Genomic DNA, 13279 nt, shown 5'->3' on the forward strand with positions numbered 1-13279 from the left:
ATACTCCATTTCAGACACCTGCAGGAATCTGGCTGCACCTCCTGCTGTGGGGTGTGTGGTTCATGCACATCACCTTGTTTGGCTAATAGAACACTTGCCCCATTTACCTGCTCACTTCTGCGACCTGCATAGGAATGACCTATGACCACTCAATCCCCAAACTAACATTGCTTGTGATGTGTGCATCTGGGTGTGATGTTTCATTTACTAATTCCACAGAGTTCTCTTGGCAAAGCAATGCAATCCATTCTGCTGATTTTCTGCCTGCCCTTTTGCTAGGCCAGCCTGTCTTCAGGAAAGTTCATGCTAGAGAACATCCGATTCCCTCTACTGTAATCACCATTGCAGGTACTCATTTCATCATGGTCCTCGAGAACCATAGTTTAATTAACCTGAGCTTAACTGCCTTCAAGTGTTCTTTAGGTCTTTAGACATTAAAGTGACACAATTTAGCCCCTGTCTCCTCTAAAGCATTGCTAAATAACGTGGTGGCTTCTCTGCAGCTGGGAGTATGGTGGATCAGCAACAAAACACAATCACATCAGCTCAGGACAGGAGGCATGGTAGAGGGAGCAGCATGGACCTACTGAGAGGATTGATCCCGATGGCCTCTCCCTCTCAAGTTTCAATATATTCCAGATTTCTTGCAAATCTCACTTCTCAAAATGGGTCTTTTGTTCCAAGTATAATGAAGTTTCTTTAAAAGCAAACTATTTCCTTCCAGAGCCTGCGTTTCCTGCCCTAGACAACATGATGCTAGCCATGTATGCACAGATGATCATACATCTGTGGGGTTTCTCCAGAGGGGAACACTGACAAGGGACTAGAGGATACATAGCTATCCCAGATCTACTATAGGTGTAGAGCCCAGGCAGCATCTCCTTGGTCTAAGTCTCTGGATGCGGACAGGGATATCCCTCTTCAGTAATACCATCACCCCTCACTGGCCATGGTGGTAGAAACACTTCTGCCTGCCCCAGTATGACTTTCTTCATCCTCACATCACATACATAATCATGATACCCAGCCCTGACTTCAGAGTTGTTCTAGAATATTCCTCATGGAAATAAAAGTACCAATCTCCTTAGGCTCTAATCAGAGAAGCCAGCCAGGTGCTGGAAACTGTCAAGAGATCTCTGCTGTCACACTTGTCAGCATAGATCTGAGTGAAGGATTAAAATAACCCTGAGCAAATTGTCCCACCACTGGCCTTGTACCCCTTTCCAAATTGCACATTGTTTTTTAAGATTAAAAATTACAAATGCATTAAAGAATATCCACAGTAGCTCCTCAGGCACAGATCTCCATGCGGGATGTATTGTATTCTAATAGGGATTCCTACTCTCAGCCCTTCACCTCTCACAGTGATGCTGCTTCAAAATGCAGCCTGAGCCAGAAAGCGTTAACAGCAGCTTTCTCATAATTCTGCTTCTCCCAGATCCCAGATATCTGTTAGCTTTTGTTATTTGTCATTTGCAAAATCAATTACTCAGGAGAAGGGAGGTTCCCTACTGGTGATTTTGTCACAGGATTGTTTTATGTCCTGTCAATACTGATTTTAACGGTGGCTATTGATTATGCATTTGATCTTTAAGTTGTGTTGATTGGTTAAGACCATGATGAGATATAATTTATTATCAACTTCTCAATGAAATATGATGAGTTTAGAAAGTATACCTGTATATATATGTGTATATATATAGAGAGAGAGAGAATTAATTTTCTCTGTCTGAGGAGCAAAACTAAAACCATGGCAGGTTATCACTCTACCTAAGTAAGGAAATGAAACTGACTTGAGCATAGTAAAATGGACTGCATTTGATCCAGTGCTCAAAGTGAAAACGAAACAAACATAATAGATGATTTTAAAAAATGCTGTTAAATTTTCCAACTCAATAAAAAGTATCTAAAGAGAGGACATTTTTTGAAAAATAGACTCAGCTCTCTTCTTTGCCAGCGTCAAAAATCTGGACCATAAATGATAATTTGTCAGTATCATTGTAGAGCAATAACAGGATTTATCCAGCTGCCTTCTCTCAGTTACATACAAGTATAACTATTTCTTATATGTTCATGACATTTATTAAGTGAAAATAGCCCTGACCCTTCCATGACACTACGCCTTTGTGCTTTGACTTCTCTCTGCCTGGAATGCCCCTCCGTACTCTAGCATCTCCCAGCCATTCTCACCACCACCTTCACCTGGCAAGCTTCGATACATGCTCCAAGCCAATTTCAAGTATCTCCTCTTTCCTGAAGCCTTCCCTGACTCCCTCAGGCGTGGTCCCCCACCGTGGTCCCTCAGCCCTTACCTTGCTGTATCAGAAGTTGTCCCATCTACATGCCTCACTTACCACTAGACTATCAGACCCCCTTTCCGGGGGCGGCGGGCAGGGGGAGGCGGGGGAGTGGGTTCAGTGTGCTGACATATTGTAGGAGGCAGTGACATGTGTTAAATGAACACATGACCTTTATATGCATAGAACAATGAAGAGGCTTTTCCAACAGTGAGTTGGGGAGTCACACAACAAATATTTATTGAGCACCTATTACGTACCATATATTGTAACAGGCTCTGGGGGATGTGAGGACAGTTCAAAGAGCAATGAGACGTATTGTTCTATCTCAGTAAGTTTACGTGCTGGATGTTTGTATATAAAGGTAATTTAAAAATAAAAATATAGTATATTAGAAGTATCCCTGTTCAGTATACACAATGAATATTAAAGAATGAATTTAAGGTTAGAATGGTCATTCCTAAATAGGTCAGTTGGGGGATATTTCATCCAAGAAGAGGTGGGATTTTGAAAGATAAGTAGGATTTAGCTAGATGGAAATAGGAAAGCTTTTCCAGATGGGTAGACAATGGGATAAAAGTGTGCATTAAATTCAAGTCGGGTTTGGAGCGAGAGTGTAGGAAGTGCTAGAAACAAGGTGTCATATTTCTTTAGGTTCGTGTGAAATCTAAGACAGTATTTCCTAAATTTTGGTCATTCTCATACCTCCTTTACAATATTGGCTTTGGCTGCCTACCAACTTAACTATTATCTACTTAATGTAATTTTTTGAAATTGCCTCATGTTTTTACTTCACTAGATTTGTTTTTAAAAGAAAACTTTGTCACTTACACAAATGGAAAACTAGTATCATTTGTCATAAATAGAAAATAAGGCAAGAAAAATTTTAGAGTGGAAAAAAAGTTATTAAATTCTAGCTAGAGACAGTCAAATGCTCGATGCCTGAGAATTGTTTTCTGCTTCTTAAATGGTGGAAACCCAAATGTCAGGAACTAGTTACAAACTAGCACCAAACTATTTCTTCTTGATCAGAAGGGCTGATGGATGATTAAAAAGGGAACAGCCTTTTCACTCATTGTGTGATTCGATTTCATTTACTACTGTGTCCATTTATTTAATACCATGTTCCAAATAATTTCTTTTTGTGAAATGCAGCATTGAACAGTGCCACCATTATCAACTTTCTTTTGTAATTTCTCTATTTTTCTACCTAAATTTCTTTGAATCCCATTAAAAGCAGCTTACTATTTATAAGTAAACTACAGAAAAGGGGGCCATAGTAAATATTCTCCCTCAATGGCCGTGCAATTCAAATAAAAATCCAAGTTGTAATAGTTCCTCTTCTGGAAAAATAATTCTTATTTGATGTAAGTCTCCAAGACATTCATGTTCGGCCAAGGTTTTGAACAAAGACACTAATATAACCTGCTGCTGTGAAAACTACCAATGACGTGATCCTGGGTTCAAGGATCAGAAAGCAGTGGGAATAAAAATATGATTGATTTGAGCACTGGGTAAATTGGCCTTCACATATCTCAGCCCACCCCAGTGACCACACACACATAATTTCAAGGACAAATCTTGAGGATGCCAATTGGAACCTTTTGCCTTCCCTCAGGTCATAACTTCCCAAGCCTACTATAAAAAATATTACCACTTTTACAATTAAAATTAATCTCTTTGCACCTCTCCTTTGCGTCTGCTAACAATCAGCAGTTTCTGGCCAGTCCAAAATCAATTATTTTTAGTCTTCATCTAATTTCTTTGGGGCTCAGTAATCACTGGGGATAGGAAAGCAGATTCTGAAATATCCTTTTAAGAAGACACTATTGAATACATACTAAGGAATTAATTGATTTGCTACATTCTGCTTTTCCCTTCAGTTGGTTTTGACACTTGGTCTGTAAAATTCGAGAGTGCCTCTAGCCCATCTGCTCCATGTCCTAGCAGTGAACGACTGGCCTAGAAACCAGTTCTCTGCAACATTTGCAGGAGCATCAAATGGAGCCACCACCGCAGGGTCCCTCAGCAGAGGGAAGCCACCTGTCTTTGGAGGGAGTGGGGGCTGATGCCTAAATGCAAAAGACAAGAAGCCTGGGCTATAAGTCCCTCCCTTTCTGATGTCTCCTCAGTCAACAGACTCCTGCTGCAGACAGTTTGCCTGGAAAGTTCTAGAAGCAAGGGCATCAGGGCTGAGGTCTTTCTACACCACCGATTCTATTTCCTTGGAGATGAGGTTCATTCAGCTTGACTGTGAGGGGAAGCGTCCTGAGCGGTTCCAGCATCCTGGGCATGAAGGATAAGGGGGCTGAGTGATTACAGGAGTAGTGTTTGTCCTTCACGTGCACATGAACTTTTCAGTCTGGGATTTATCCTAATGGCCTTCACGCAGAGAGGAGCCAACTGTGAGCCTCCCCTCATTAATGGATTCTCAAGTCCATTAACATTTTCTCAGTACCCAGTAGCCTCCTCTGGAGTGTAAGCAACATGGTGGTTCTGGAAATAATCATGCTCACATGGTGAGTAGTACTAACTCCCCAAGGGCCTCACCCTCGCCCTCCCTGTTTACTTTAAGATTAACATGGTCAAGGTCTTCCTAACACATCTCAGCTTTGCACCAGAGAGAGGAAGCCCTGGAGCCCAGGCATCTTACTGGAACATGGAATGGATGTTTTGCTTTTTAACTTGCAGCAGGGTTCTTGGCAAGTGAGATGCTAAAATCAGTATTTCCCTTTATCATTTCTTTGGTCCTGGGGCATTTTCTGTTGCCTCTAGGAAGTGGGGAGGAGGAGGCCAGATTCCTCCGTCCCTTGAGTCTAGTACTTTTAATTGTGTTTCCTTTTGGTCACGTGCTAAAGGAATGTGTACAAACAGCCAGATGAGTCGGCGTCACAGGGGACAGCTGGGTGATTCCCTCAACATAGACAATGCGCAGGCAGAGTCTTTCCCAGTGATGTGCCCTTAAGTTGCTTTTCCTGATCTGCACTTTGGTGTGTGCTTAGGTTGTGGGACATTATAATCACTTGCTGTCACAGTGATGTGCTGCCTGATTCGCCAAGCGTCTCCTCCAGCATTATAATCTCACCCAAGAGATTTTTAGTGGGTCATTAGGGCTTCCTTCCTTCTTGGTTTTCTTGTAGCAGGATCCAGGGATTTTCAAATAAAGTTGAGCCCACTGCTCACTTTCTTGCCCTTCCCTTCCACAGAGGAATGTGATGACAAGCAGCCGCTGACCAGCAAAGAGGAAGAGGAGAGGCGCATTGCAGAAATGGGGCGCCCCATTCTGGGAGAACACAGCAAGCTGGAAGTGATCATTGAAGAATCCTATGAATTCAAGGTATGCTCACCAACACTGCCTACCAGGGAGGCCAGGCCCATCTCAGGACCAAGACTGTTCATAGCATTGGCCTACGCTGTAAGATCCATCTGGAAAGAGAGGCAGATGTAATTTCAGCAACTGGCTTGTTAATTGAGAGACCTCAAGAGGAGAATTGGAATTAGAGCGTTAGTAGGGAACCAAGAGGTCCTGCAAACTAAACAACATTAGAACCAGGATCCGGTGGGCGGCATCCGTCACTGCACAGGGTAGACGTGCCCCCAAGGGAGGGCTTTGTCTGACAGGATAGCAAGGAAGAAGTAAAGGTGGATTCCAAGCAATTGTCATGTGTGGAAGAAACCAAGCTCTATTTGAAAAAGCTAATAAAGCTATTAGAAGCAAAATATTCCCATTCCTGAAAATTAGGAGGCTTTTGTTTTGGAGGGGGGATGGTAAGCTCTTCCTCTGGTACATCCCATTGACAAGTTCTCATTTATGTTTAGTCATCCTCTTAAGATCCTAGGACATTTTAGCACAGTCAATGTACTGAAGGTATAGTGCCTGGAACCAGAGAGTTTATAATTGGGCTGATAAAATTGGATTTCCAATTTTCTAGATAATGAAAGTCGTTTTTCAGAAGTTAAACAAATGGGCCTTAGGGTGAGCTTAGGACTTGGAAGTGAAACTTCTTTATCCATTCTTAGCTGCGCTCTCTGCCCCTACCCCACCTCCCATCCTATCTCACTCATGTAGTCCTAACATCTGAGAAGACCCCGGTAGAGCCACCTTAGTTCTGCAGTGGGACATGAAAAGGAGCATCCTTTCTCTGGCTTTCTAGAACTACAAACCCAGAGCACAGAAGTATTTCCCCCAGTTATTTTTCAAAAGCAGACTCTGCTCTTGTTTGGAAAACCAGAAAGAGGATTCTGAAGGGAAGAATCAGGCTACCAATTGAGAAGCCTCAATATTTTATCTGGATTTCTCATGGTAGTGGCCTCTTTTCCTTTAGCTAGGCCCATTAATTAATTTTTTTAATTTAGTTCATAAATTGAGGTGCCTGATAGGAGATAGGTGGAAAGAAAAACGTATTTGCAGTTGAGGTGTAATTTTTAAAAGATAAAAAAGCAATTAAGTTTTCCCCTTCAGGCTACTATGAGTCTATCTGTTAACTCTTCCTTTCACTTATTCCCATAGAAAGAAAGAGCAGAGGTAAACCCTGGGATCAGTGCTTTCTAGGCAGACTGCAATCATCAGAGCCCACCCGTTGTTTGATCTGGAACCTGGCTCGCTGCACACATGTAACTGGTACACGCACAAGTTCCCTGTGTTCCAGAGGTACAGATATGTCAGACTGTCCATTTCTATGGACCAATCTGTCCAGATATGTCCAACCTCACTCCTCCTCATGCATCCTCTTTTCACTGGAATCAGAGGGCGTGGTGCCACTTGCTGTGTCAGAGATTCTACAGCTTGGCATCCCTGTATAAGCTTGCCCCCTACCCCTCCTGGGGCTCTCATGGGGAATAGCTGTGTGTTCTCTCTCTTATGGGACAACCCCTAACCTTCCCCTTCCATGTACCCATGACTAGGAGGAGCTATCACAGTAACTTCCTGTAGGAAGCATTGGGTTGGGTACGGCAGGGCACAGTCTTCTAGGCAGCAAAGCTTTCTTGGGTCTAAATCTCTCTCTAGTAACGTCTGCAATGATCTGAGCATTTGACAGTCCCCCACGTGTCTTTACATAAGTCCATTTGTTTGGAGTACTTATCTTCCTAGAATAGCTTCCGTACACTATTTCTTCCCACCTCCTCAAAGTTCATCAGTACAATTACTGTTAACACTAAAGGACACCTTGGGGTCATGTTTCCGAAGTGCCCTTAGGTAGAAATTTTGATATTATATTATTCTTTTAAAAATTTATTTTTCTAGACCATAGCTATTTTAAGGAACTTGTTCAAAGCTCTCAGAACTGCATTAATGACCCAAATCTGGGTGACACCTCACCATGTCCCACTCTGCTTTGCCCACTGGGTTCTTGTTTACTCTGTTGTGACTAAGGGCTTGGCTTTCCTAACACCCATTGCTGAGGGTGAGGTTATAACAATCGCTTATAAGTCTAGTGCAGTGAAGAGCTGATCACTGGCATTTAGGAAACTTCCAGGTAAGTGTAGATGGCAATGTCCAAGTTCAGGTGTCTGAACTTCAAATTCATTTTATTCACTCTCCCTCCTCCTGTAGGTCAAGGGAGGTAACACAGAAATTGAGTCCTAGAAAGAACCCAGGCTATCCCATCGTCTCCCAAGATTAACATGAGCTAGAGTTTACAATCTACCCTGGGTGTAACATAAATATAGATTTTAAGTTTAGTTTATCTTAAAACTTTGTTCTTTAGAGATATTTCTTAAGTAAATTTTGTATTCAACTCTTACAGCTGTTTATCTGTTCAACTGTTTATCTCCCAGGTGATGGGATTCTTTGCCTTGGCTTCAGAACAAAGAGGTGTTCCTTTGGAGAGACCTGCCCCAAGTTTCCATTGCATTTAGGAGAAATCAAGGTCATTTCTTGTGACATTCTAGACAGAACTTTGAATTGGTGTCAGCCAAAACACTCAGAGTGCTTGATGAGATGTGGCTGATTCAAGAGAGAAACGACAGATGCTTGTCATGTGCTTCAATTACAGTGACCGAGAGCAGTGACTGTTACAGCTGTTATCAGGGGCACTAGCAGTTCTAGACACAAAGCTAGGGGCTGAAAGGTCACCACCCTAAGGACAATCAATCTAGCAGAGCATGGTTTTGAAAATACAGAGTGGGCCAGTTGGAGATGGGCCCTTTCATGTTTATTATCATCTCAATGTTTCAAGTCAAGTCAAATGACTCTTGTTGAACTCACACTTGACATTCTGATTTAGCTTTGGCCTTCTGCACAGGCCCCTCAGATCACATTTTCCTTACTCCCATTTAGCTGATAACCTTTTCCCTCTCTCAAACCATAGTCAATTCAGGTACACTGCATTAAACCTGTGCAGATTTTGACCTAAGACAAATAATACGTGTTTTCTGCCCCTTTGCGATTAGTGGGAATTCGAGGATGCTCTGACAGTAGGTGTGGATGTGTGGTAGACTAGTTGATGTGGTGGTTTCTTTAGGAAGAGTAGCCTCATGTCCTGGAAGTGACCCTTCTCCCTGTAGTGCCTATGGTTTGTGGTAGCGCTTTGGATGCATCTGCTTACTTAGTATTCTTGTGAATGCTTGGCTGCCCCTGTTGTTACATTAACTGACATGTAGAAAGCTAGAGAGTGCTGATTGTACAAAACCAAGTGCTTAAAAAAAGGTCTAAAGAAAAATAAAAATAAGAGGCTCAGTGCTGGCAAAGTAAAGGGAAATTCAGTGCATGGTAAATTGCAGTGTGCCCTAAACTTACAAACTGACTTTTTCTTGTCTTGTCTTTTCTTATTTGCAACAGGAGTAGGGTGAGAATGAATTCTCTAACAGCCACCAGGCAGATAAAATCAGTAGCCAAAGAAAAATTGATTTATTGATGATCATGCAGCAGCAATTGTGAGGCTTTGCTGTCTGGCTGCGTTTCATTGATCAACAAAAGTCCAATAGTAACAGTTTTTAGTTCCGTAATCTAGCTGCCATTTCTGGTTATTCACAGGTATGTAATGCTGAGCAGGGCATATATTAATTCAGTTGCAGACAACACGCTATAGATGAAGCCAGTAGAGAAACAAGTTCATAAGGCATTCAAGGGGAAGTGATGGGCTTTTGCAACATCTGCTGTTCTAAACACTGAGGCCGTTCTTCATTGGCCATTAGGCAGTGAAGGAGGCTTGTATTTGCTATGAAGAGGAAGTTTCCATTTCAGAATGTTTCCAAGTAAGGACTATGCTTGTTTGCATAATCATAACAGTGTTTGATGTCAGTACTGTTGTTCTGAGCCTAACATCTGCTACCCTTTATGTAACTTTGGGGTTTCAAAATCAGCAAGGTCTTAGATTTCCTGAGGCCTTAACCAACCTAGCAGTTATTATCTTATTCTTTTCAACCTTCTAGAGTACGGTGGATAAACTTATTAAGAAGACAAACCTAGCCCTTGTGGTTGGGACAAACAGCTGGAGAGAGCAGTTCATTGAAGCTATCACTGTCAGTGCTGGTGAGTGCCTTTCTCTGCATGTCCTAAATTATTATGGCCCAAGCGAGCTTACTTTTCCCACTGTGACCACTTGTTCTGTGTCAAAGCACCAAAGAACTTACATGATGTAAGAGAAATAAATGTATTTGTAGCATACATGCACCTTTTGGAGACTAGTTTAGACTTTCCAGATGAAGCAAATGTCTTCAAACATGACATTCTTCTCCATCTACATTGTGTCTTTCTTTCTGGAAATAGACAAGATAAGTTGAAAGCCTTTTGTGTCTCTAGCTCGTGGATAGCCAATCACCAGGCTTTGTCTGGAAAATTCTCTGAAAGTAGAAGTGGCCAAGTGAAGGTCACAAAGGAAACAGCAAAATCATAGGCCGGGCAGGATGACATTAAGACACTTCACCACTACCATCTGCATCATTTTACACTCTCTTCAATAAAGTCTAACAAATAAGTGTTTGCACTGGCTCTGAAAGTGAAAGTAGAATCACATTCTGTTTCTTCCTGTGCGAGCAAAGCACAGAGTTTTATTTAGGAACATCCTACGAAATGAAGTGTTTTTCAAACAGGAGGAGCTAGAAACTGGAGAGAATTAAATTCAGAAAGAAGTGTCCCTTTCTTGCATTGTCAAACCTCGTCCACTGTCTGTGTGATTGTATAAAGATAAAGGAAAGTCCCTCCCACAGAGTTATGAAAGCAACACTATCATGGGATTTTTTTTTCCAGTTCTGCTGCTCCATCTCCGCTGGTGCTTTCCTTTTAAAAATCTCCACAGGCTCGTCTTCTGCTGTTACAGCTAATGAACAAAGCTAGAGTTTTCTAACTAGTGATTCCCACTGGAAAACATGGAAACAGCGTCACTAGTAGTCGGGCCATGACTTCTAACACAACCCCCTCTTTCCAATCTGCCACAGAATAATTTGACAGATCTCCCAAGTGCTGTGGGAAGAGGGTGGTAACAATTTTTGTGCCTGTTTATTATTAGTGCTGTTTATAATCACACTTTGGTTTCTGGCAATTGAGTATACAATGGAAATTTACGAACATTAAATGGTGGGTGATTGCTTAGGAGAGTAGACTTGGAATTTACACGTAAGTTCTAATGGGGGGAGGGAAAAACTCCCTGCTTAGTCTCTTTGGGCTGCCATTACAAAATACCATAGACGGGGTGGCTTATAAACAACAGAAATTTATTTCTCATGGTTCTGGAGGCTGGGAATGTCAAGATCAAGGCACCAGCAGATTTGGTGTTTGGTAAGAGCCTACTTTCTGGTTCATAAAAAATGGCTGTCTTCTCTCTGCATCCTCGCATAGGAGAAGGGACAAGATTGCCCTTCAAGGTCTTGTTTATGTGACCATGAAGGCAAAGCTCCTTCCAAAGGCCCCACCTCCAAATACTATCATATTGGGGATTAGGTTTCAACATGAATTTGGAGAGGGCACAAACATTCAGTGTATAACACTCCCTCATTATGGCTTATGTTTTTCTATAAATCCACAATTAGTATCTGATGTAGGAGCTATACTCCCTCTTCTCAGAGAGGAAAACTAAAAATACAAAGATAGCTTGAATAAGAAACTGTTGACAAGGCCAATAGTAGAAAACATTAGGGCCGGCCCCGTGGCTTAGCAGTTAAGTGCACCGCTTCTCCGGCCATGCTGAGGCCACATCCCATGTACAACAACTAGAAGGATGTGCATCTATGACATACAACTATCTACTGGGGCTTTGGGGGAAGAAATAAATAAATAATTAATTAAAAAAAAAGAAAACGTTAAAAATAACCAAATTGTTTTATGGGCTTTGACATATGAGAATTGAAACATTAAAAGCAACATAAGCCTTAATGAACCATTCCTAATAGTTTCCAGGCTTTCTTTGGCTGCAGATACATGAGCATTTGTATAATGGTCATGTGCTGGACATCGTTCATTCATTTTTCTGTATGTCAATCATTGTTCTTGGTTTGAGGGATATAACAGTGAATGAAACAGAAAAATATTCCTGCCGAGTAGAGCTTACATTCTAATGGAGGAGACTGCAAATAAGTAAAATAACATGTCTGTATGATGGTAAGCTTGTCATGGTAAATAACAAACTGTGAGGGGAGACAGGAAGTGTGTGTAGAGGCTGCATTGGACAGTGGCCAAGAAGACACTATCAGTAGACACATCAATGACGAATTCGCTTTTCTAGCAGTGGACTGGTTTTGTGTTGGTTCATTCACACATTTTTTTAACTCTCAGGGACCGGGATAAACATTTTATGACCAGTCTATGACAATGGAAAAGGGTGGTTTTAAACAGTGAGAGAGATTATGCTGCAAACAAGGCCGAAGTTGTGTATTTGATCCTGGTCAGAATAGGTATACAGAGAGACAACTATAAAGATGCTAATACTTCCTTACTTTAAAGAGGAAGATTTGGGGTTTGCAAACACTTTCATATATTATGTTGAATTAAACCCCCTCAAAATCCCATGAGGTAGATATTATGATCATCCTTACCTTCTAGAGGAAGAATCTGAGCCTCAGCCAGGCAACATGGCTTTGGAATGTAGCTGAGAGCCTGGAGCTACTGAATACTAGTCCAAATGTACTGTCCACTGCCCTTAAGAGAGAAATTTCATAGTGAGGAAAATTGCTCCCCACTTCTGGTTCATTGAGGGACACTGGCCTTGTCACCTCTCCTCTGCCATGGTTTGAGCGCTCTGGTGATGGGACTAACTCCTGCCGAAATCCTTTGAAGAACCATTAGTGAATGAAATACAAAACCTCTCAAGTATTCTTATTTGTCATGCAGTATATTGTGTTTTATGTTGCTAAATGACTGTTTGGGAATAAGACAAAATTGCTTAGAAATTTGCAGGCTGCTGGGTAAATTGAGCCCATTTACAATTTTGGGACAAAATATCAGAAAAGCAAACCCATATTTTATACACACTAAATTACATGTTACATGAAGGGCAGTTAGAAAGCTCAATAATTGTCATCATGATTAAATTTGAGTGTCTGAAGAATGTTAATGTTCTTAGGTTGTTAAGTGGACAATAAAATTTGTAAAGCAGCATTTATTGAAAACAGACTTTCATTGGATTTTAAGATTTCATGGCTAAATAGTTGAGAATCAGAACAATTTGCCTTATTAAAAACATTAAATTGCTTTTAAATGGCTCTACTGAGAGGTTTTTTCCTATACAATTTTCTGTGCAAAATTGAGTCTATATATCTTGCGAAACAAAAATAATAATTTTGTAAATAGGATTTTGCTTCTGTTTCTCACAGACTATATTTAAACTAGTTTCAGGGTAACCCCCTGGCAGCCCTTTGCTCCCCTGCTTTTTCTGAATAGCTCAGTTCCTCTGCCTCCTATCACCGTAATGTTTCTGTGAACCAAGTTCTTTGGTTCAATGTTTGAAGAGTTAAAGGACTTAGGAGACTCCAGAGATTAGGAAGGGATTGAACAGTCATGTCCCAGCGGTTCTCCTCCTATCATTTCCTGGGGGGAATACCAGGAG

General features: G+C 41.4%; 1 protein-coding gene across 2 annotated transcripts in view; it reads left to right on the forward strand.

The window, feature by feature from the left end:
- The window catches only part of SLC8A1 (solute carrier family 8 member A1), a 318313-nt gene that overhangs the window by 259772 nt on the left and 45262 nt on the right, over positions 1 to 13279 (forward strand). For both annotated transcript variants that reach the window (XM_014792343.2, XM_014792339.2), the window contains exons 5-6: positions 5504 to 5634; positions 9672 to 9771. In XM_014792343.2, the coding sequence (XP_014647829.1) occupies positions 5504 to 5634; positions 9672 to 9771 (231 nt within the window). The remainder of the gene's footprint in view (positions 1 to 5503; positions 5635 to 9671; positions 9772 to 13279) is intronic.

Source organism: Ceratotherium simum, chromosome 11, assembly GCF_057802395.1.
Source record: "Ceratotherium simum simum isolate JZ-2026a chromosome 11, ASM5780239v1, whole genome shotgun sequence".
NCBI classification, from domain to species: domain Eukaryota; kingdom Metazoa; phylum Chordata; class Mammalia; order Perissodactyla; family Rhinocerotidae; genus Ceratotherium; species Ceratotherium simum.